Genomic DNA, 26,395 nt, shown 5'->3' on the forward strand with positions numbered 1-26,395 from the left:
TTACTAATTTCTGAGGATTAGTTTAAATTACATTTGCACATCAGTGATAGGTTCACCTTTTCGCCTGTGTTCATTCTTTTGCTGGAAGAAAAATCTTTCAGAGAACGGGTGACTTCCCTAGAAAAGAGAAGGTATCTTTAAGAGAGTACTTCTATGGAGGTGCTATAAAAATATTGTGTACATTTTCTTTCTCATAACAAAATCCTCTGCTTGGCATTCAAAACCCTTCACAATATATGTTTCTTCACCTACCACAGTCTTTCCAGTCTTCTTTTTTAAAATTTCATTTTAAAAAATCTTCAATTTATTATTTATTTTAAACATTCTTTTCTTTTTAAACTGTGAGTTCAAAATTCTCTACCTCCCTTCCCCCTCCCCTACTCGCTGAGAAGGCAAGCAACATGACATCAATTATACTTGTAAGATCATGCAAAAATATTTTCATTTAATTAACTACATATAAAAACATAAGAAAAATAAAGTGAGAAAATTATACTTCAACTTTCAATCAGGGTTTATCCATTTTCTCTCTCTGGAAGTGAATAGCATTTTTTCATCGTAAATCTTTTGAAGAAGTCTTGGAACACTTTAGTGATCAGAGTAGCCAAGTCTTGGTTCTTTGGACTTCATCACTTTGCATCAGTTTATTTAGTTTTCATCATGTCTTTCTGAAACCTCCTCCTTGTCATTTCCCACAGCACAATAATCATATGCCACAACTTGTTCAGTCACTCCCCAAATTATGAGCATCTCAGTATCTAACTATTTGCCACTCTAAAAGGCTGCTAAATATTTTTATCCATGTGGTACTTTCCCTTTTCCTTTGATCCCACTGAAATACAGACCTAAAAGTGGAATTGCTGAGTCAAAGGGTATGCATAGTTTGATAACCCTTTGGGCTAGTTCCAAATTATTCTCCAGAATTGCTGAATCAATTCACTACTCCACTAGCAATTCATTAGTGTACCAATTTTCTCCTCATCCTCACTAGAATTTATTTCTGATAGCTGTGAAGTGTTGCTTTAATTTGCCTTTCTCTAATCAACAGTGACTTAAAGCATTGCTATATTATAAATAGCTTTGATTTTTTTCTTCCGAAAACTGCCTATTTATACCTTTTGACAATTAATCAATCGGAGAATAGCTCTATTTTTTAATTAATTCGACAGTTGTATACTCACTATATATTTGAGAAATGAATCCTTTATCAGAGAAATTTGCTATTACTTTATCATCTATGGTACCTTTTAGCAAACTGTAATTTACCTAATTGTCCTTTTTTAACTAGCTCTATTTTTTATTTCGCTTTGTCTGAGATCATGATTGCTACCTTGCTTTTTTCTGTTTAGCAAAAACATATTAAATTCTGCTCCTTTATTTTAACTCTAGCATGTGTCATTCTATTTAAAGTAAATCTCTTACAAACAACATAGTTGGATTCTGGTTTCTAGTCCATTCTACTATCTACTTCGATTATATGCATAAAGCCAGACCATTCACATTCATAATTATGATTACTATGTAGTTCTCTTCATTACAGTTTCTTCTGTTTCTTATTCCTCTCTTTTTATTCTACTTTTCATCAAAAGTCTATTTTGCTTCTACTTACTACCTCCCTTAATCTGCCCTCTCCTTTATTCCATTCACCCCCACTGCCCCTTTCTCTTATGCCTTCCCCCCTCGGCTCTTTACTGAGTAAGTTACGTTTCTATAAACAACTGAATGTAGGTGTTTGTGTGTGTGTGTCTGTGTGTGTGTGTGTCTGTGTAGAGAAGATCATTCCAACAAAATTAATGGAACTCTTTGTGCTCTGTGTCTATGCAAACTCCTTTTAACTACTCTAATGATGCTAAATTTCCACTCTCTTCACTGTTTACTTGAAAGTCCCTTATTTCATTAAATATTCTTTTTTTTTTCTCCTGAAGGATTATACTCAGTTTTGCTAGGTTGGTGATTCTTTTTTTTTTATTATATAAATATTTGTTTTCCAATTACATACATACCATACAATAGTATAGGTAAATAATTCTTGTAATCCTAGCTTTTCTGCCTTCTAGAATATGATATTCTAAGCCCTCTGCTCCTTAACATTGGAAGCCACTAAACTTTGAGTAATTCTGACTATGGTTCCCCAATATTTGAATTGTTTCTTTCTAGCTATTTATGAAGTATTTCTCTTTGACATGAGGGGCTCTGGAATTTGACTCATATTCCTGGGAGTTTTCATTTTGGGATATTTTTCAGAAAGTGATTGGTGGATATTCCTATTTTACCCTCTGAATCTATAATTTCAGGGAGGTTATCTTTGATTATTTCTTGAGATATATTATCTAAGCTCTTTCTTTGATTGTCTAATAATTCTTTTTTTTTTTAGGTTTTTGCAAGGCAAATGGGGTGAAGTGGCTTGCCCAAGGCCACACAGCTAGGTAATTATTAAGTGTCTGAGACCAGATTTGAACCCAGGTACTCCTGACTCCAAGGCCGGTGCTATAAAGCTTATCCACTACGCCACCTAGCTGCCCCGATGGTCTAATAATTCTTAAATCATCACTCCTCAATGTATTTTCCAAATCAGTTTTTTCTAATTTTTCTATTTTTTCCATTCTTTTGACTTATTTTGTTTCTTGATGTCTCAGGGAGTTATTACACCTGCCTAATTTTTTAAAAAAATTTTTTATTTATTTAAGGCAATGGGGTTGAGTGACTTGCCCAAGGTCTCACAGCTAGGTACTTATTAAGTGTCTGAGGCTGAATTTGAACTCAGGCCCTTCTAATTCCAGGGCCAGTGCTCTATCCATTGCATCTCCAAGTTGCCCCCTGATTCTAATTATTTATGTTGTTTAGGTTTTTGCAAGGAAAATGGAGTTAAGTGGTTTGCCCAAGGCCACACAGCTAGGTAATTATTAAGTGTCTGAGGCCAGATTTGAACTCAGGTACTCCTGACTCCAGGGCCAGTGCTCTATCCATTTCGCCACCTAGCTGCCCCCTGATTCTGATTTTTAAAGAAATTAAAGAATTTTCTTCAGTGGGATTTTGTAACTCCTTTTCCAGTTGGTCTATTCTGCTTTTTAAGCTGTTTTTTTTTGGGGGGGGAGGCAAGGCAAATAGGGTTAAGTGGCTTGCCCAAGGCCACACAGTTAGGTAATTATTAAGTCTCAGTTCTTTTCTTCAGTGAATTTTAGTCTTTTACCAAGCTGTTAATTCTCTTTCCATAATTTTCTTGCATCATTCTTGTTTCTTTTTCAAATTTTTTTCTCTACTACTTTTATGTCTTTAACTCTTCCAGGAATTCTTGATAAGCTTGGTCCAATTGGCACTTTTTTCCTAAGGCCTTGGAGCTATTTTCACATCATCATCATCATCATCATCATCTTCTTAGTTTTTAATCTTGATCTTCCATGACACCAAAGCACTTTTTTAATAGTCAAATTCTTTTTGTTGTTATTGTTTGTTCATTTTTTCCCATTTCTTGACTTTGAATTTGATATTAAAGTTGGGATCTGCTTACTTTGGTTTGAGGAGGCACTGTTCCAAGCTTCAGGTTTTCTCACGCTGTTATTTTCAGAGCTAATTCTGAAGGGTCTCCAAGTTTTTGGTTACTTTCAAGGTGGTAAGATCCTAGGAAAAGTATGGGTCACTGCTCTCCTGGCCTTTATTCTGATCTTTACCCAGGACCCTGGTCCCCTGCAGCCACAAGCACTAGTGTTCTTTTAGCCATGGAACTCTTGAATGGTGCCCCTGCTCCCCTGTTCTGACCCCAGCACTCCTCTCCACTTTAGAACTATGATTCAGAACAGCATATGGGCAACAGAGTTGCCAATCAGAGCCAGTTATATCCAGCACCAGCAAAGGGTCCCCCCTGAAATCTCTTTCTCACAAGTTGTGTAACCCCCTTACTGCCTCTGGACTGAGAGTTCCCAAAGATGCTGGGGTAGGTGACTGCTGATGCTGCTACATGTGTAGGCTCTGGTCAGGCTTCCACCTCAGAGTCATAAACTTCTCTTGCCAGCCTCCTAGGTTTTCGAGGGCTAGAAAAATGTCTCAGCCTGACTTTTTATTGGTTCTGATGTTCCAAAATTTGATTTGAAGTTGTTTGGAGTGGAGTTTTAAATAAGTTCAATAGGGTTGCTTCTAATCTGCATTCTTTGCTCTACCCCCCCCCCTTCTAGTCTTCTTATACCTTACTCCCAACTTTATAATATTCAGTATCTTAATACTGGCTTCCTGACTATTCCAAGCAAGATCAAACTACTCCATTTCTCATTCCAGGCATTTTCTCTGGCTGTCCTCTATGTCTAGAATACTTTTCCCTTTTCATCTCTGCTTCTTAGCTTCCATGGCTTACTTCAAATCCCTCCTCAAATTCCATCTTCTACAGAAAACCTTTTCCAACTTCTCTTAATCCTAATGTCTTCCCTCTGTTAATTATTTTCTATTTAACTTGTATATAGTTTGCTTTTACATATCTGTTTGTTTTCTGTCTCTGTCATTAGATTGTGAGCTTCTTGGCTAGCATATCTAGGTAATCAATAAATACTTCCTGTATATTGACTAAGGCCACTAATTCATAAATAGGGTATTGTTTTTCACATTACTGATGAATTTGCATATACAATCCATCCAGACTCTCTCACCTGAACAACAGTACATACATGACATATGAGATGATTAGTTCATCAGAAGCAATCTCTGAATAGTTAACAGATGCATATGGGCATGCATGACCCTGGCCATCTATTCAATAAGAGTTAAATATTCAATAAGAGTTAAATACTGTACCATTTTCCAATTCTCCCTTCCTTATATAGCCATGTATGACATGGATTCACTATAGAGTCTGTTATTTTTATAAAGTAGAATGGGCAGGGAGGATTTTAGTAATGGAAACACTATATACACTTAAGAGATAACAGCTACCCCTCAGAAAATCTGAATGGGATAATAAGAGAAATATCATATTTAAAAATGCAAGAAATAAAGTAGAACCTAAAAGAAATTTGAACTGTACTTATTACATATGGATCTTTCCAATAAAAATAAAGATTAGTAAATAGTCAATATGCTTCTAATTTTAATATTCTGTATTTATAAATCACTTGTCTATAAGAGCCTCAAATGCTTCCCATAGAGCCTTACATTCCTTGTACTGATATGACACTAATTTTATAGTTAGTAAAACAAAGCCTAGAAACACAAAAGGAATTGTTCATATCAAACAGCCATTAGGCAAGTTAGTCAGGCAAAGAAGTTTCAGTTTAATCATTCTTAGCACAGTGTTCTGTCTGTATTCACCCAGTCAAAGACACTATTGAAAGTTGTTAAATATAAGAAAAAAATGGTTCATTGAGAACAAATGGGAAAAAGAGAAACACTTACTGGGATACCTCGGCAATATGTTTGTGGCGCAAAGCTATCCACAGGTCGTCATCTTCATCCAGAAGAACTTCTTTCACTCGAGCTTCTCCAATCCCACTTGTCTCATACCTGAAGGAAAGATCTAACTCAGGTGGCAGAAATACATGTGTTCTTACATATCCTCTTCCCTACCTTCTCTAAGACACTCTTTCATTATATAGTAAGTATTTCAACCAGGACATCTAATAAGTTGTGTACCCATCAGATGTATCACTTCTGGTCTACCATAGCACCATTCAGCAAAAGAGATAATCACTAAGGCAAAGAGATAAACTGAAGATCACAATGAAATCATGACCCTAATTTTAAAATACCTTCACAGTGTCAGCTTGCATGTTCTCCATTAGAACCAAGCTGGTACAATACATTTTCTATAATAAATTTTTACCTATTTAGGAAAAAGGTCAAAAAGAATTTTTTTCTTCTCTGAAATAAAATTTGGGAACCATTCCCAAAATGTGTGGTCTCTAAATAGCTTTCATTATCTGCCTGAAGGCAATTTTGTATTGAATATACAAAGCTATTAAAATTTAGTTGGGCAACATTATTAAGCAATGAATAAACAAACAAATGTAAATGAATAATACTGAACATAGGTAATGTCAAATATGAAAAACTCAGAAACACAAAAAGTATTTCTGTATGAAGAGGTACTGTTAAGAAAGCTGAGGCAAATGGATAATACACACAACTAAAATTTAAACAAAGATAACACTCTACAGCTGCCAACTCAGGTCAAGCGTAATGCACAATGTTCATACTATCCTATCAAAATTAAAGTACCTATGCTTTCTGTTAACAATCAGTAAACTAAAAAAGTAGAGTGATGTTATCAGTCATTAGGTCTAATGCTTAACAGTTTTCAGGCAAGATAATACCCTGTGTATAAGTTTGGTGATCCATGGGAAGTGTCTTTTTTTTTTTTTTTTTTTAGTTTTTTGTAAGGCAATGGGGTTAAGTGAACTCATTTGAACTCAGGTTCTCCTGACTCCAGGGCTGGTGCTCTATCCACTGCATCTCCTAGTTGCCCTGAAGTATCTTGTATTAAAATAAAATATCTCAACAAAAATTGTATATGTATTTAATCAAGAAATATTTTATCAATTTTAAGACAGGAACTGAAAGTACAACTTGCATTTCTTTAAAACTTTGATATCAACCTTAATAATTACTAACAGCTTGCAGTTTTAAAATAACAGCATTGTAACAACATTCCATGACAAGAAAAGATTAGCTTTCAGTATTCAAAAAGTCCCAATGATAACTTTATGCCTGGAAAAAAAGATTCCCTTTTTGTAAAGGAAAGAATCCCTTTTTTGTAGTGAAGAGTCGAAAAAAGTTAGTTAACAATGACTCTGCCAATATATTTTAGGAATAGTCCTTGTCCAATATTATTAATAGATTTTAACTAAAAAAAGATAAAATAACAGTCACATGATTTAGCTTAGATCTATAGGCTTATTGAATAAATCATTACTAAAGTTTCTGCTTTTCTTCTAATATGGGAAGCATAATTCTACCTGTAAAAATGCTGATTTTGTGGACTTTTGAAATAATCTGCAAACAAACCAGTAAAACTGTGTTTTTTCAAAACTAAATATTTTCTTCTTTCTAAGCTCTGATTTCATGAGTAAACTAGGAATTTTCCAAATATTAAGAATTAGGCAGGGGGGGCGACTAGGTGGTGCAGGGTAGAGCACTGGCCCTGGAGTCGGGAGTACCTGAATTCAAATCCAGCCTGAGATACTTAATAATTACCTAGCTTTGTGGCCTTGGGCAAGCCATTTAACCCCATTGCCTTGCAAAAAAAAAACCCTAAAAAAAAGTGATGAAGAATTAAGGAGATAAACAGTTATTTGACATGAATAACATTTTAAACCTGTCAAGTTAAGTAAAGAATACTGACTTACTTTATAATCTATGTTTATCTCTGTAGGCTGGCTAAAAGTGTTGGGTTTTTGTTTTTTTTTTTGGCAAGGCAAGGGGGTTAAGTAACTTGCCCAAGGTCATAAGGCTAGGCAATTATTAAGTGTCTGAGACCAAATTTGAACTCAAGTCTTCCTGACTCCAGGGCCGGTGCTCTATCCACTGTGCCCCAGCTGAAAGTTTTAGTAGACTTACAGATATTTTAGATTACTTGCAAGGCATACATATTTAAGCTCTAAAAGCACTCTACTCACTTGTATACATCATTCTCAATAGGCAACAGGTCATAGCTCATAGCCTGAAAAGTCAATTCATGAAGCACAGGAGAACTGGGATCAAAACCACGATCCAATATGAGGAGCTGGGAACGAGCCTTGTCTGGACCCTAAGAAATGAATAAACAAGATATTTTGCTTTCATAACCAATAAAATGCAAGACTAGTGTCTAGAAGTGGTATTGTGCTCACAGAAAGGTCTTTATTTCAAATTAAAAATGCAGAATGTACAATATGAAAATTGTCATTGTCCACAAATGTTTCGTTTATCTTGAGGTACAGCATTTACAAGATGTTACTCATGTAGATTTTTTGCATAGTATTTCTATCTCTCTCTCTCTCCTTGAGCTTGTGTTCACTTGCATAAAGGACCTTACCTCCCCCATAGTTGGATCATCAGCCTTATAGGCATCTAGTTTGTCTTGAATTAACTGGGCCAGCATGGCATTGTCTTTGTAGTCACTGTCAAACATGGAACAAAAAAAAGATATTACTCAACATGATCTGGAATTTTCCTGAGATGATCTGATGGAAGTTTCAGTAAGTTATATACTTTAAGCAAAGAGTTATACAATTTACTGTTGGCACATTTGACCTTTAAATAACCCAAGGAAATACTGATGTTGAAGATATCTCTAATAACCTAAACTCTCAATCCTTCACCTTCTTCCAAACAATTCAGTAACAAACTAGAACACACCTTAAACCTCAACATTTCTCAAGTTGCAACATATTTGAGATTTAGAACTCTGAAGTTCCATTCACCAACTACAATCCTTTTTACTTCTACTCTTCATTTTCTTACATTAAACCTATTCCTCCCTTCTTACTACAATCTAATTCCCTGATTCCCTAATTAATCCATGTCCCCTACTCTACATAAACTTATCTTCCTTTATCTAATCATAATCTTTTAATCGTTCAATCTTTCCCTATGCCTTACAACTTCTACCTCTACTCTTCAATCCTTTTTTTTCCCCTAGGTCATTAGGCCAGTACTGGCAACTCTCTCCTCTCTTCCCCATCAAGACCGTTTAGTGAATTCATTCAACTCAAAACTATCCTCTACTCTCAAATTCCTTGCTCTCTTGTCCTATTAATGATTATATGTTGCCAAACCTCAGTCCTGGATTATTCCCATATCTTTTCCTTCTATTCACTTACTGCTGATTAGTACTGAGAAAATTCATTAAACCATATGGAATGAATCCACTACAAATTTGTTACATAATCTCAACTGGCTCTTACTGCAAAAACAATCTGTTGATTTGCTACTCCTATCCCTTCAGTCGTTATTACAACTTTTCATTCTTTCTCAAACCTTCTCCCAACTGCCTCCCTCCACACTCTCAGTTGACCTAGTTACACATTTCACTGAAAAAACTGGAGCCATTTTCTGACATTCTTTCTTCTCTTATCTTGCACCCCTCAGACATATCCCCCTATCTTTTCCACTTTCTTAAAAAAATGTTTTTATTAGTGTATTTTTTAATCACTATAGTTACTCCCTGTATTTCTTTCTTTCAGAGAGCTATTCTATATAGTATTTTTAAAGACAAAAAAAGGGGAGAAATCAGCATAACTGATACATCAAAAGAGTTTGAAAATATGTACATTTAACACTCACAGACCTCCCCTTTCTGCAATGGGGTGAGAATGTTTTCTCATAACTCTTTTGAGTCATGTTTGTTCTTTGTAATTTTGCCACATAAATTTCTGATTGTGTGTGCAGTTGCTCTTTTTGTTTTCATTGCTGTATATACTGAGTATATTCTTTTCTTGGCTCTGATGATTTTGCATCAGTTCATGTATATCTTTATATATTTCTCTATAGTCATCATACATAATTTAATGGCACAATAATTTGCTTAATCATTCTCAAATCAATGGACATCTTTGTTTCTGATTCCTTGTACAAAGAATAGATGTAACTATTTTGCCATATGTGGGAATTTTCTTCAATAACCTCCCTGGGGTATAAACAATGTAATGGTATTTCTGGGTCTAAGAATGGTGGATATTTTAGTCACTTTATTTATATAATTCTAAACTGCTTTCTAAAATGGTTGAAACAATTCAATTTCATATATCTTTATGCCTATCTTCCCACAACCCGCCCCCCAACACTGACTGTTCTTTATTTTTTGTAATATTAGCAAATTTTCAGGGTATGATATAAATCTTTAGGGTTGTTTTGTATTTCTCTTATTTTTAGTCATCTGAATCATTCTTTCAAAGTTGTTAAAAGTTTGTAATCCTGGCCCCCTGCATGTGTCTTGGTCACGGCCCTACAGCTACTGTCCTTGTTGCTGCGCCCTGCCACATTCCTGATGCTTTGGCCTGCCCTAGCCACCTCCACCTACGCCTTCAGAAGCCTCCTGGGGGAAGGAGTGGCCAGCAGACCAGGCTCCGAGCGTTCCCACCTCCTGCAGCCATCCTGGAGCATGCCCTGGGTTTGTTCATGCATGTGTGGGGGCCTCCACACCAAGGGAGACAAGGCCTTTGCTGAATTCCTGACAAAGGAAATTCCAGAAACACAAATCCCTTCCCAAGATGTCTGGAGATTGGGAACTGGATGCACAAGGAACAGAAGTCAAGCTAGTCTGGGGATTAGCTGGGGAGAGGATCACAGTCACATTCAATATTAACAACAGTATCCCACCGACCTTTGATGGTCAACCACCAGAGGGACAGTAAACCCAAGAACACACAGAGCCTGAACTTATGTCAACCCCAAACTTTGTGGTGGACGTTGTGAAGGACAATACCAAGAAGGCCCTTGTAATGGACTGCCACTATCCAGAGGATGAGATTGGACAGGAAGAAGAGGATGAGAATGACATTTTCTCCATCCAGGAAGTGAGTTTTCAACCCATCAGTAAATCCAACTGGAAGGATACCAACTACACACTGAACACATATTCCTTAGACTGGGCCCTGTAAACCACTTGATGGACTTCCTGGCTGAGCAAGGGTTGGACAATAAATTTGCAGATGGACTCATTGAGCTCAGCACAGCCCTCGAACACCAGGTATATATCAACTTCCTGGAGGAACTGAAGGGTTTTGTCAAGTGTCAGTAGGGAGGCTGAGGCAGAAATAGCTATGTGGACCTAAAGCATCTAGAATCTATCATGAGAAAGTTAGCTAAAATACTGTCAGACATAAATATCAATTATGTTCCTAACCCACTTTTGTTTACTTGCTCTCCTAGTGTTTTTGTACACCACCACAGAATGATGAAAATAAAACTGCTTGGACCCTTCCAGCAAAAAAAAAAAAAATTCATAATCCTGCTCTTTTCTGGTGACAGGGAGATAGACACTGAGGGGATGCTCATTGGCTGGAAAATGGCTGAACAAATTGTGCTATATGATTGAAATGAAATAGGATGCTTCCAGTATAAAACTTACATGAGAAGATACAGAGAACCAGCAATAGTGTAGGATGATCAGTTGTGAATGACCTATCTTTTCTCAGTAATGCTGTGACCTAAGACAATTCTAAAGGACTTATGATAAAGAATACTATCCATTCCAAAGACAGAGCTGCTGGTATCTGAATACAGATTGAAGCATACTTTTTTCCCCACTCTATTTTTCTTGAGGTTTCTCTATTTTGGGGGAGGGTTGTGTTTACTTTTACAACATGACTACTGTGGTCATATTTTTCATGACTACACATTTTTAATCTATATCAAGTAACTTGCTTTCTCAATGAGAGGGAGTGGGATGGAAGAAAGGGATAGATTTTGGAACTCAAGGTTTTGAAAGTGAATGATGAAACTTGTTTTTGCATGTAATTGGGAGAAAAATAAAAATAAAAGTTTGCAATTCTTATTTTGAGAAATGAAAACATTCATATTGTTTCACCACTTGTTCACCTCAGGAATGGCTTTTGTTCTTCTCTATCTATTAACTGTTATTAATCTCAGATACCAAACTCTTTTTTTTAATAACATGATCTTTATCATTAAAGTCACATAATCATTTGGAATGTATTGTGGACATTTTAAAGCGCTGGTCTAAGTCTAATTTCTACCAAACTGCTTTCTGGTTTTCCCCAAAATTTTTATTAAGTTTTTTCCTAAGTAATTTATATTTTCTGGTTCGATGAATACTGAGTTATTGAGTTCTATTATTTCTGATTCTCCCTTTTCTAATCTATTCTATGAATACTTTTATTTTTATTTTTTAACCAATATAAGATGATTTTGATGACTTCTACTTCATAATATAGTTTCAAGTTTAATGCTACTCTTCTTTTGTCTCCCTAAAATGCTCCCCCTAATTTGCTTCTGATATCACCCTCTATGCCTACTGCAACTTTTTTTTGCAAGGCAATGGGGTTAAGTGGCTTGCCCAAGGCCACACAGCTAGGTAATTATTAAATGTCTGAGGCCAGATTTGAACTCAAGTACCCCTGATTCCAGGGCCAGTGCTCTATCCACTGCGCCATCCAGCCACTCCCCTCTTTTGTCTCAACTTCTTTTCATCATTTCCCCTGATATTCTAGAATTTTTGTTTTTCCAAATGTATTTCTGTTATTACTTTACTAAGTTCTATAAAATAATTTTATAATCTGATTGGTATAGTATGAAATGTATAAATTATTACTTGAAGTATTTGTCATTTTTTGTTATATTGGCATAATCCAGGTATGAGCACTGAATAGACTTCTAGCTATTTAAGTTGTTCTTTATTTCTTTTAGGAGCATTTCATAATTGATTTTATGTGAATTCTGCATTCTGTAGTTATTTTGGAATGTGATTTTCCCTTCTATTATTATAGCCTCTTGGATTTTGTTATAATTAGATAGAAATGTAATTGATGATACTGTCTCAATTATCTCTGCTGATTCCCTAGGTATTTCCAAGTAAACCATCATATCTTTAGCAAAAAAGAATAGTTTTCATCTCCCCCTACCTGTCTCTTACATTTAACTTCTTTCTCTTTTCATACTGCAATGCTACTATTTAAAGAATTGTATCAAATAATAGTGGAAGAGAAGGCATCCTTGCTTTATTTGCTTACTTAATGGAAAAGGTTCTAGTGTATCTCTACCTATGACACATGCTTTTGGTTTTAAATGTATCATTTATGATATTTAAAAGGTCTTCTGATGCCTATAATTGTAGCAGTGTTTTAGGTTACATAGTGTAATTGTCTAAGGCTTTTTCTGAAGATAATCATGTGGTTTTGAATGTTTTTGTTTTTAATATGATTATGTTAATTATTTTCTAATATTAAACCATTCTTGCATTCCTTGTACATATCTAGTAGTCAAAATTTGAATGAAATACTGGATAAATTATTGTATGTCTGACAGTATTTAATTGAAAAATTTCAATTATATTCATTACTGAGATAATTCTCCTATGCTTTATCTTTCTCTGGTTTAGCTATTAGTGCTATATTTGTCTCATAAGAAGAGTTTGGTATGGTGCTTTCATTTTTAATTTCTGAAAATAATTTGTGAGTCTTTCAAAGTCTGGTAATCAACCATTATAGAAGGTCTGTATGCTTTGGTATTGTCTGTTATGGAGATGTCCCTGAATATAATACTCCATTTGTGAATATCTTAAGTGCTGAAATAAAAATGAGAAATGTGCTGTTTACATGATTCCAGTTTGATGATTTGAAAATAAGTAGGGGGGAAAAAAGTCTAATAAGAATTCTCCCGTACAGAGGCTTATACTTCCTTTGCTGAGATTAAATTACTTAAGATATGTTTGTCCTTTTGTTAATTTAGAGGTTTTATATTTTTTAAAGGTATCTCCTATTTCTTTTTTTTTAGGTTTTTTTTTTTTTTGCAAGGCAAATGGGGTTCAGTGGCTTGCCCAAGGCCATACAGCTAGGTAATTATTAAGTGTTTGAGACCAGATTTGAACCCAGGTACTCCTGACTCCAGGGCCAGTGCTCTATCTACTGTGCCACCTAGCCTCCCTGGTATCCCCTATTTCTTTGGAGATCTCTGTTTTGTTAGTATTTAATTATATATAACAGATTCTAATTCTTTTGATTTCTTATGGGTTTGTTGCTATTTTCTTGATTAGATTTTTTTCCCCTTTTAAAAAATCAGATTGACTAAAGATTTATCAGTTTTATTAATCTTTTCAAAGAAATTAACTTTTAGTTTTATTTATCATATCTATAAATTTTTTACTTTCCAGTTTGTCTATTTTCTCATCAATTTTTGGGATCTCCTTTTTGTGCTTTTAAAAGTTTATTTGCAGCCTAATTTTTAAAAAATGCATATTTATTTTATTAGTCTTATCTTTTTCTAATTTTTTAATGTAGGTTTGTTGTAATATGCTTTTTCTTCTGAGGACTACTTTAGCTGAATCACAGAAATTTTGATATGTTATTTTTTCCTTATCATTTTCTTTCACATAATGATTGTTTCTATATCCAAAAATTATTTAAGATTTCTTTTTAAATCTCCAGTTAGGTTTGTGTCTTTTGGTTAAGGTCCCTGAACTAATCACTACTGTTATTACATTATAGCCTTTAAAGGAAAAGTTTATAGTTTTGCATTTTTGCATTTTGTTTGCAATATCTCTCTGCTCTAGTACATGGCCCACTTTTGTAAACCTTCCAGGGGGGGGGGGAAAAGACACTCTTCTGTTGTCCCATATTTAAAAAAAAATCGTGTTCCATATTCTATGTATTTTAGGAAAAGTAAGAAGTGCTGACATAGTAGCTACTATATATGTTGGGCCAAATGCTCTTAAAAATATTGTTTCATTTGATCTTCAGCATTACCCTGCAAGTAGATATTATTGTTATCTCCATTCTACAAAAGAGAAAACTGTAGCAAATGGAGGTTAAGGGAATTGACCAGGGTCATGCAAGCTAGAAAGTGTTGGACACTGGATTCAAACTAAGGTCTTTTGAATCCAGGCCCAGGACTCTATCCATTTGGGCTGCCACCTAATTCTAATTTCTCCAATAATTTGTTTAGTTCTATATTTTACCTCTAGCTTATTTTTCTATTAGACTTATGCAAAACCTTAAAGGGTACATTGAAATCAATTCTTGTTGAATTAATGTTTCCTTTATTAATTTAGATGTGAGGGGGCGGAGCCAAGATGGTGACATGAAAGGATCGAGTCTTAGGCGCTCTCTCATAAAACTCATAAGCTAAGGACTCTAACTAAACTTTAGAGAGACAGAACCCACAGAGGGACCCAGGGAGGCAGTTCTCCTACTCAAAGTAACTTGGAAAAGAGTAGAAAGGCTCTGCTCCCTGGGGTCGGAGGGGCTGCCTGCCAGAGGGGTGACCCGCCAGAGCGAAAGCCCCAGGACACTGCCGCGGGGGAATCTCCTGACCTACACCCCAGGGAGCACCGGGCACAAATTGGGGGAACAGCAGGGGACCTCTGCCAGAGCGCCAGCCCTCAGGGCACACAGCAAGCAGCATGGCCAGCACAGCCCAGATCCAGGAACAGAAGCAGGCAGAGCCCGGTAAGCAGGAGCCCCCAGGGCATGAGCCCATTGAACCAAGGGAGGGGAGGAGAGAGAGAGACTGCAGAGCTCTGTCCTCTGCCCCTGGAACAGGAGGCTGGGGCTCTGACCACATTCAGATCCTGATCACAGTCTAGGCCCCCCCATAGAACAGCAGCCCCCCCCCACTTCAGCCCCGTGGCAGGGAGGGGTACATATGGTCATTCACAGACAAGGAGGGAGGACAGAGCCTCACATACTGAGACCCTTGTGGGAGTGTCCCAAAAGCTCAGGACGCACCCCAAAAACAGGCTAAGGCTGGGAAAATGAGCAAGCAGAGAAAAAAGAGGAACACCATTGAGAAATATTTTGCAAATGAGCCCAAGAAGGATCAAAATACTCAGTCTGAAGATGAGGAAGCACAAGCTCCTGCATCTAAAGACTCTAAGAAAAACAGAAATTGGGCTCAGGCTGTGACAGAGCTCAAAAAAGACCTTGAAAATCAAATGAGGGAGTTAGAAGAAAAACTGGGAAAAGAAAGGAGAGAGATGCAGGAAAAACATGAAAATGAAGTCAGCAGCCTAGTCAAGGAAATCCAAAAATATGCTGAAGAAAATAGCATGCTAAAAACCAGCTTAGGTCAAATGGATAAAACAGTTCAAAAAGTTATGGAGGAGAAGAATGCTTTAAAAAGAAAAATTGGCCAGATGGAAAAAGAGATAAGAAAACTCTCTGAGGAGAACAAATCCTTCAGACAAAGAATAGAATTCAGGGAGATTGATGAATTTGCCAGAAATCAGGAACCTGAGTTCAACTCCAACCTCAGACACTTAATAATTACCTAGCTGTGTGGTCTTGGGCAAGCCACTTAACCCCTTTGCCTTGCAAAAAACCTAAAAAATAAAAAATAAAAAATAAGAAATATTTTGATTAAAAAAAATTTAGATGCTAAGGAATTTGTAGTGTATAAATTCAATGCTGTTATTAGTTTACTAACTATGGATTCTTTTAGCATGCTGCAGTTTCCTTATTATCTATCCCCTTTTAGGTTCTGAATATTTGTTTTTGACTTTGCCTGACAGCATGATTGCAACTCCTGCTTTTTTGGACTTTCTTGATGATATATAGTACTTTCTTTCTGGGCCCTCATTTCTATTCTCTTCAAGATGCAATTGTTAATGTTGAATCAGAACTCAGGATAGAGACCATGGCTGAATTTATACATACAGGTATCATCTGCACAGGAATGATAACTGAACCCCTCCCCCACCTCAGCTATGGGGAGCTGATGAGATAACCAAGCAAGCTAATATAGAGAAGAAAAGAGCATCTAGGACACAGCCTTGGGGAACCTGAATGAAAATCAATAAAGAAGACTGAAGAGAGGTCAGACAGAAGGAAAAACAGTGATAAGAAAACCACAAAAATATCTAGAGAGGAGTTAGGGTCCAGGAGATCCAACATATCAAAGGCTACTAAGAGGTCCAGAAGAATGAAGATTGAGAAAAAGCTTATTAGAACTGACAGTTAAGAGATTATTCATAACTTTGAAGAGGGCAGTTGAAATCAAATGATGCAGTCAGATGCAAGATTATAAATGTGTTAGAAGCAAATGAGTAAATAAGAAGAGATACTGAGTGAAGACAGTCTTCTCAAGGGTTTTAACTAAGAAGGAGAAAAGAGATATTGGACATGTTTAAAGATCCAAACTCAACATGACCAATATTAAACTTACTATCTTTCCTAAAAACCTTACCTTTCTCTAACTTTCCCATTACTGTTGAAGATATCATCATCTTTCCACAATCTAATGTCATCCTCCACTACTCACTCTCTCATTGCCTGCACTCACTTGCCAAGTCCTGTCAATTTTACCTAATATAAATGACCCCTCCCTTTCATCTGGCATTGCCAATAGCTGCTGCAAGCCCTCATCATTTTACACCTGGATTGTTACAAGTCTTCTGATTGATTGCTCTGGCTCAAGTCTCTCCCCACTCTAGTTCATGCTTTAGTCAACTATTAAAGAGATTTGCCTAATGTACAGGTCTGACCATATCATCCCTCAGTAATTCAATAACCTCCAATGGCCTATTACCTCCAAGACCAAATATAAAATACTGTTTGTTTTTTTAAAAGTCTTCAAAGACTTGTCCCTTTTTCCTTCTCTTTCTTACACTTTACTCCCCCTCCACATCCTCAAGGATCCAGTGATGCAGCCTTCTTGCTGTTCCTTACACATGACACACTCCCATTTAGTGCCCTTCCCAGGACCCTGAGTTACCATGTCTTTTACTGCTTGCCTCCTTGACAAAGCTGCCACCCCTGAAATGTTGGCTCCTACTCTTACCACTCAACTAAAACTGTTTTCCTAAAAGGTCACCAGTGACCTCCTCATCAAATTCAACAAACTTTTAAAAAAAATCTTCATCTTCTTTGAATTCTTAATCCTTTAACTTCCTATTGCAAAAGGAGACTTACTCCCTTCTTCACTTCAAAATCACTCTACTCACTTAGTTGTCTTCTCCCTAACCATTCCTTCTCTATTTTCTTCCCTGGCTCCTTATCCTTTTAAATGGTTTGCCCACAGTCATGAAACTGGTATGTGTGTGAAGCAGAATTCAAATCTATTTATTTCTGACTCCAATTCCATTAAGCTCTCTCCTATGCCACTGGTTAACTCAAGAGAACAGACTTGAATCAGCATCCTCTTAAGTTGAATAGTGGGATTGTTTTTTCAGAAGTAAGAAGTCAAGGGTAGCCACTAACTTTGATGTTTAAAGACATCTAGGATATTAGGGAGTTAGATAGAAAAACACACATACATACAGACACAGAGGCAGATAGACATAGAGATGTACATATAGTTGGCTAGACTGTCAGAGACAGAGAGACAGAAAGAGACTCAGACAGACAGAGATAGAGACAAAGACAATAACAAGAAGAATTTGAGAGACAGAGAAAAACAACTGATTATGGGGAAAGAAGTTTCTCCAGTTTATTAAGCAAACAATATTTAATAACTGGCATTGAACATTGAGAAAAATGATTAATTAGGAAAGTCGCTGTTATTTAGTCATTTAAAAAAGAAATATCCAGGGGCGGCTAGATGGCACAGTGGATAGAGCACCAGCCCTGGAGTCAGGAGTACCTGAGTTCAAATCCAGCCTCAGACACATAATAATTACCTAGCTGTGCGGCCTTGGGCAAGCCACTTAACCCCATTTGCCTTGCAAAAAAAACCAAACAAACAAAAAGAAATATCCACTAAAAAAGAAAAATTTAACTTAAAAAAGAAATACTCCTGAATTACTTTAAAAGAACATGATGAGAATGAATATGCTAGCAGATTTAGTTGCACACTGAAAGGGTTATCAATTTATATAGGCTACATTAAAATCTTGCTATATATGTGTGTGCATATTTTATATATATATATATATATATATATATATAATATATGCACACACACACACATATATAGGTATATCTTTTTATTGTGCCTTGCAGATTTGTGTTTTTTACAAAAGATTTGTAGTAAATTGTCATGTTGAGCAAGTCTATTGGTGCCATCATTTTCCCAAAAGCATGTGTTCACATATGTTTCTATATCACCTTTTGGTAATTCTTACACTATTTCAAATTTTTTCATTATTATTCTGTAATGTCATATGTGATAACTGGTCTTTGATGTTACTATTATAATTGTTTTAGGGTGCCACAAACTACAACCATATAAAATGGCAAATTTAACTGATAAATGTTTGATGTGTGCCAATTACTCCACCAACTGGACATTCAGCATTGCTCTCCCTCTCCTCAGTCCTCCCTATTTCCTGAGACATAATATTATTTAAATTAGGCTAATTAATATCCCTACAAGTGCTTCTTAAAATGTTCAAGTGAAAGGAAAAGTCAATCTATGTAGCAAACTTCATTGCTATTTTAGTTTAAGAAATTTTCATCACCACCCCAACCTTCAACAACTACTAACCCTGATTAGTCAACATTCATCAACACTGAAGCAAGATTCTTTACCAACAAAAAGATTACAAATTGTTGAAGGCTCGGGTGACAGCATTTTTAGCAGTAAAGTATTTTTAATTATAGTATATATTTTTTACTACTATAACTACCACTAGTCCTTCAGTATCAAAGAGGACCACATCAACCAACCAAGTGACTGGTGAAGTGAATTGCACAATTATGTAAAGTGAAAGATATGTTGCACTAAGCATCCTTCTCCCTTGCCTTTTCCAGAATCAGTCTACCCCAAGACCTGAAAGAGAGGAAACAGGACTATTGGAGATGGTCTGGCTGCTGCAGGAGTCTCTTGGCCTTCAACTGGTTTTGCTTCCTCCCATATCACTTTGGCACACTTAACAGACAATAGTTTAGTATAAACATAACTTTTATATGTACTGGGAACCCAAAAAATCTGTATAGAATTAAATCCTCAATATCCCAGAGATACGTATATACATTTGTGTGTATATATATATATATATATATATATATATACATATATATATGTATACACACACATATATATATATATGTATATATATATATATACACACACATATATATGTACATTTTTGTATTTGTATATAACCATATTTACATATATATAGATAGATTAATATGTACACAGGCAAATACAAAACTTATGCAGCAGGACTTTAATGTTGACCACTCACATGAAGCCTATATGGGATATGGGATAGTAACTCCTCAATCTGACCCTTGACCAATTCCCATATCCATTCTTATCATCCTGAGCTCTAAGATAATCTAGAAGTATATTTGGATATTTCTTTTTTTAATTACTAAAATCATAGCCTTTTCCTTATTAATTAGTTCTCAACCCACAATCCAGTTCACTAAATATCATACATTTAATAAAGTGAAAAAGACTCTTTCCCTTTGAGCAACTGCTTCTCTTACTATGTCCAAACTTTTATAATATATAATATAGATGTATCTATGTATCTATATGTGTTTATATGTATTATATTACAATACATATAATACATATTAAAATATACAAAACTGTTTATATATATTATAGATATAAAATTATGTATGGATATAATTATCTATCTATATGTGTCTATGTATGTCTATATGTGTATATATGTATGTGTGTGTGTGTATGTATGAGTGTATATGTATATGTATGTGAGTGTGAAGGAAACTGAAGTTAATGGATGAATTAAGAGGAAGCCCCTAATTTACATTACATGACTGTCTTACCCTCGATATCGTACAGCTGGGTATTCCTTCAAAGTGGCGCATAGAGTTGCAATCTGTTCAGCCAGTCGTTCCAAGATTGGATTTTTCATTTGAGCTTTGTGTGGGCTGTAGAAGCTTTGAAAAGAATCAGCAGAGTCCAAGGAATATACCTGAAAAGGGAGCAATGAACAGTACTGATATTCAGAATAAAAGTTATTAGACAGCATTCTTTCTGCCAATGAGGAAGAAACTTTAAATCAATATATTCATCTCAATATTTTCCAAAGAATTAAGTTGTGACTGATACAAGTAGCCTTTGTATAAAAATGTAATAGTTCATACTTTGTTAAATAAAATGTAATCAGATTTTCTGAGTATTTAAATCTCCTGAAATACTATTTAATTTTTTGTTATGTAGATTCCTATGCCATTATCCTCAGTCACTTAAATTTGTTGCTTTTAGCTATAAAAAGATTAGAAATTGTTTTATTTTTCATTTTTAAAAATCTCTATGAAATATATCATGGCTGACTGTACTAAAATCAGGCTATGCTCAACATACACGGCTCCAGGAGACACAATGAGTTAAAAAATAAAAAGAATGAGAGGGACAAATTTCTCATATTGGAGAAGAGAGCTGGGTCAGAAAGGGTGCAAAGGTGAAGTACAAAGATTTATTGGGTCAAAGCCTGAAAAGTTGTAGTATATAAAGTATGATCAGGCCACTATAGTCCTGGGTGGTGATATGAGAAGAAACTTCTCTATATTACAGAGTTCAAAGGTCTTTGAAAAATGTTTCACTGTACTTTCCAAGAAACAATGTTTTAAGTTTTAAGGAAAGACTTTGCCTCACTACAATTGAGCTTTTACTTGTTGCCCATTGACACGAAGTCAGTTATCAATTTTATGCTATCACCAAGGAGGCAAAAACTCAAAGCTCTTAAAAGTGAAATGAAAGTTTACTGCTGTTGTTTTAAAATAAAGTCCTTATTCTCAAATAGCTGCACCCGCTGACAAAACCAACATAATTAGATGTAGCAGGAGTTATTTTGCAAACTTTGGACAAATAAAGATTTTGGTTGGAGTGGGTTTTAATTTAATTAAAAGTAAAATCAGAAATTAAATTTAAAAAGAATAAGAATTAAAGAAAACATGGTAAGTGGTAAGGTAATAAACTTAGAGTCAGGAGAACTGAATTTGAATGCTGGCTCTGATACTTAACAGTAGTGGACCCTGGGTAAATAACAACCTCTTTGGGCTTTAGTTTCCTCTCTCATAAAATGAGAATAATTATACTTGTACTTCATAGAATTGTTTTGAGAAACAGTGCTTTGTAAAACATAGAACATTATAATTCCCAATCAAAAGAATAGGCTTCCCATTCAAGACTGATGACAAAGGAAAGAAGATAGCATAAAATACCCTATGTTTTAACCTCTGTAAGCACAGCTTACAGACTGACCTGTGGAGATTTAATGCTACCAAACCACTTATTTCGTGGAGTAAAAGATCTTTCAGAGATCAGCAAATTCTTTTTATTTTTTTTGGATAAAGCAATCCTCCCTAAGTTTTCTCTTCTGTTCAACATAATTATTTTCTCCAAACTCAGTATCTTTTTGTTTGGACATTTGGCATTTAAAGGGTTAAGAAAAGGGCCCAATGGTTGCCATCTGTTCCTTAAACATGTGACAAGATGAAATTATTGCTATGCTATGTATAAACAAGATCCTTTGCAGCAGATGAATGTGGTCTGATCTTGCTCTTTTCTCACTGATTCTTCTAAAGTAGTGCTGAAGGATCTTGTCAATAATCACCAAGAGTGTCCAGAAAGGCTTTGGGCACTCAAAAAAAACATATAGTGAAGGATGAGCCTGACTTCTGAAATAACCTAAGACCAGTAAGCAAGACAGGAGAAGATAGTTATCTTTTGAATATTGTTTGTGTTACATAAGCATCAGTTCTCAAACTTAATGATAAACCATGTAACAAACTCACAAGATGACTTTCTCAATTTCTGTACCAAAATATTATTTCTTCTCACATTATATGAGAACCAGACAGATGTTCTGATGAAATAACCATTATAGTAGTGATTTTTACATATAGTTTCAGTTTGTACTCACCTGGGATTCATATGGAAGGAATGCAATGTTGATTTCTGTAAGAGTTTTGATGACCTTTGCAGCACGAGATTTTACCAGTTCATTAAACAGAGCATCTGGGCAAGCTAAAAGAACAACAGTAATTGTATTTTACAATAATAAACAATAACTTCTGTTTCATTTTGATGCTTCAAATGAATAGTAATATCACTCAATATTCAAAATGATTTGATAAAAAATGAAAATGTTCCTCACATCCTAAAAATCTAACATCCACAATGTAAAACATATATCTAAACAGCAATAAATAAATATTCATTTACTGAAATTCAATGAAAATTATCAAGCATCAAGGATCAGAAAAAAAGAACAGAAGGGATGGGACTGGACCTCTGAGTGCATTGGTTATAGGTACAGGTACTCATGGATAAGAAAAGTCCTTTTCTCAATGCAGATTAGCATTAACACCCTCTCTGCAACGAGACAGTCTTAGAACTAGGGCAAAGTGAAATGAGCAAAGGAACAATTTTTGCAATAAAAACGATACTTATAAAAACAAACAACTTTGGAAATCTTAGGAATTCTGATCAATGCAAGATCAATTATGAATCCAGAGTACCAAATCCTGACACAGAGGTGATGGACTCAAAGTGCAAAATGGACATAATAAATAGAAGAATTTGTTGTGCTTGACTATGCACATTTGTTATAAGAATTTTCTTTCTTTTTTTTTGGCTTTTGCAAGGCAATAGGGTTAAGTGACTTGTCCAAGGTCACACAGCTATTTGAACTAGGTCCTCCTGATTCTAGAGCCAGTGCTCTATCCACTGTACCACCTAGCTGCTCCAAATTTTTTTTATTTTTTTCTTCATTGGTGGGAGGGATGAAGTGAGAAGAAAAGAAAATGGATTTTAACTGGAAAAAATATAATCTAATTTTCCTAGCACACAGTAGCCAATAAGTTATTGTTGAAGAATGTCAATACCCTGCAGTACCACAATACAGAATAGGATAACACCTTAGTAATATAATTCATAAATCCTAAAGACCTCACTGCTAAAGACAAGTATAATCTGGTGGCAGCATTAATAATTGTTGATAACTCACTTAGTATAAATAAATTTTAGTTTCACAGAAGCACGCAATAAACTTATAGATACAATCTATCTGATGCCTTTCCTACTCATGTTCTGAAATTTCCTTCAAACAATATAAAGTTGTTATGAATTTTCCATTTTCTAAAGTTGAAGAATTTTATTTCCTATTGGTGAAAGAATTAGGCTAGTTACAACATCATAAATTACACAGATACTGGAATAACAGATAATTTATCTATTACACTAATGTAATCTTGGCACTTCATATCTAGTGTCTTATTTTATCCTCACAGTAACTTTAGGAGGTGTTTTTATTCCCACATTATACATCAAGAAACAGATTCAGGGAGATTAAGTGACCTGCCTATAGTCACACAGTTAAAAAATGTCATAAGTAGAATCTGAACCCAGGCCTGAACCTCTCCTGACACTAAGTCCAACACTTTTCCCACTATATTGAAATCACCACCTACCATTAATAGAATCCATAATTAACTTATTTCTCCACAAGTGTCAAGTAAAGTAAAAACAAGTGCTATTTTGGAAAGATAGCTTAGATATCTAGACTAAGAATCAGGGATGTTAAATTAAATCCATTATCCTTGGAATTGATATCCTGTGTATCAGTGTTCTAAGGAAAGAATAAACAATCCAGTGGATCTTTTTTAATTATTATATCTAAGGGGCGGCTAGGTGGCACAGTGGATAAAGCACCGGCCCTGGAGTCAGGAGTACCTGGGTTCAAATCCGGTCTCAGACACTTAATAATTACCTAGCTGTGTGGCCTTAGGCAAGCCACTTAACCCCATTTGCCTTACAAAAACCTAAAAAAAAAAAAAATTCTTATATCTAAGATCTCTTCTGAAGAAAATAAAAACCCAAGGAACAAAGAATGACAACTAATATTGTTTACAAATCAATTTTGTATCATTTTAGTATTAGCTCTACTATACAGTTTCAACAAGGGATGAGAGGGTTGCTGCATACATGATGAAAATAAACAGGAAGGGAATTTTTTTTTTACTATTATTTCTTTAAGATGTGGCATACTTACAGTCAGTGAAAAATACATGTGCAGCCCTATACTTGGCAGTTGGTGGGTCCTTAAAGTCACTAATGAGTGAATGGACAGACTATGGGAAGGAGAGAGAAAAGATAATGAAAAATAGTCTGGAGGGAAATAAGATATATAACTCACTAAACCAAAATCCAAGTTATATAAAATAATAACAGATAGGTATTATCAGCAAATTTTCATAAATAAATAATATTTAGTATAGATTTAAAATATTAATCTGTGTCAAATTTAGTTCTATAATGTAGGATTCTCAATAAATTTAAAAGAAGCACAAAGAAACAAAGGCTTTTGTTCTATCCTGAAATAATAAAGTAAGAAGTAAAGTCTTCCAGTTCTCTAAAGCTGACTCAGTTCAGAACATCTGGAGTATTGGCCAGTAATGGAATGTTCCAGTTAAGGTTATCTCTGCTCAGATAGCCTATATAGACACTGAAGGAATTTAACCAATATTCAAAAATGAGAATAATGTTGAATTTAGAGACAAAAGGTCTCTAATTGTGTCCTTAAATAGTCTTCTAAATAAATAAACAAACAAACTAGAGCCATGCCAGCCCATCTCTGGCTTTTTGAACAGCTGCTAAATCTCATTAAGCTTACTTAAAACATATTACCACCACCACTTCCTCCCTTCTCCCCCCCCCCCACTTACTCCTACTGATTTGGGGATATCAAGCTGGACAAATCCAGTATGTTAAGTAGATACTTAACCTAGAAATGCCAATAACTTATGCTGCACAACTACTGAGATTATCCTAGCTTCAACTTAAAATCTTTTTGGTAAAGATTTACCTTCTCAGAAGGAGTGATAAGATACACTGCTTCCAGACTGGGGAGTGGTTCTCGACGCTTGTTGATATCTTCCACAACTGAATGATAAAATACAGGAAACTGATATGATGACACAGCTTCATCAAAGGAACTAAAAATATTCTAATATGACTCATATTGTCCATGCTATTTTCAGGCTGGTTTGGATTTTTAAAAATGTTTTATTAAGTTAAAATGGCTTATTTTATTCTTTCTTTAAAAATTATACTATCACTGATAGTTTATGTATGTCAAGCTTTATGCCTAGAAAGTCCAATAAATATGAAGTACAGAAACTGTTTTCAGTTTCTAGCTTTTGCATTCATCCTTCATATCTAGTACTATACTTTGCACATTTAATAACTATTTACTGAACTGAATTATCTCATCTGAATAATTCCTCATGAAATTTAAGTTCATTTATAGATGCACCGTTCTAGGTAACATCATTTACTTACTACCACCAAAGATAATAATCTCAATCCAAAGAATACTATTAACTTCCTATCAGATTTCTCTCCACCATGAAAAAAATAATTCCAATTTTTCTTTAACATTTCCTTGTCAGTTAATTTTTAAATCACTATTTAATCATTTTCATTGATTCTCTTTGGAAACTTTAAAAGTAATAATAATATTTCAGTGAGATTTCATATAACACTATTCCTCTAAGATGCTCAAAGACTTGAAGGAAGAGCTTTCTTCACTTTGGAGGCATCTCTTAATTTAAATTTATATAAGATTTCTTATTCTGAAGATTTTCTAAATGTGTTATATATTTATTTATACAAAAAAATAGTCAATCTGCATCTGGTCAGAAAAAAATAGTAGCTGCCATTTTACTGATTTAGCTGATTCCATTATGTGGGGAGGAAAAGTACAGGATAACTTCTTTGGGGGGAAATGATAGCTTCAAAATGGATTGCTTTTCAACTGTAGTAATTTCATAAACTACTATACTATACTATTCTGCAGAGATTTACAATTAGGGAGAGAGTTATAACGAATCTGACA

The 26,395-nt window shown here is 35.0% G+C and overlaps 1 protein-coding gene and 1 pseudogene across 2 annotated transcripts in view; one reads left to right on the forward strand and one right to left on the reverse strand.

The window, feature by feature from the left end:
- STXBP1 (syntaxin binding protein 1) overlaps positions 1 to 26,395 on the reverse strand; it is a 93,802-nt gene that overhangs the window by 23,366 nt on the left and 44,041 nt on the right. For both annotated transcript variants that reach the window (XM_074211111.1, XM_074211110.1), the window contains exons 4-11: positions 25,364 to 25,440; positions 24,551 to 24,629; positions 22,421 to 22,524; positions 20,319 to 20,467; positions 7,994 to 8,078; positions 7,596 to 7,726; positions 5,377 to 5,484; positions 57 to 117 (exon numbers count right to left, since the gene is read on the reverse strand). In XM_074211111.1, coding sequence (XP_074067212.1) covers positions 57 to 117; positions 5,377 to 5,484; positions 7,596 to 7,726; positions 7,994 to 8,078; positions 20,319 to 20,467; positions 22,421 to 22,524; positions 24,551 to 24,629; positions 25,364 to 25,440 — 794 coding nt within the window. The remainder of the gene's footprint in view (positions 1 to 56; positions 118 to 5,376; positions 5,485 to 7,595; positions 7,727 to 7,993; positions 8,079 to 20,318; positions 20,468 to 22,420; positions 22,525 to 24,550; positions 24,630 to 25,363; positions 25,441 to 26,395) is intronic.
- Positions 8,145 to 10,714, forward strand: LOC141505531 (complement component 1 Q subcomponent-binding protein, mitochondrial pseudogene; annotated as a pseudogene).

This window comes from Macrotis lagotis, chromosome 1, assembly GCF_037893015.1.
Source record: "Macrotis lagotis isolate mMagLag1 chromosome 1, bilby.v1.9.chrom.fasta, whole genome shotgun sequence".
NCBI lineage: Eukaryota > Metazoa > Chordata > Mammalia > Peramelemorphia > Peramelidae > Macrotis > Macrotis lagotis.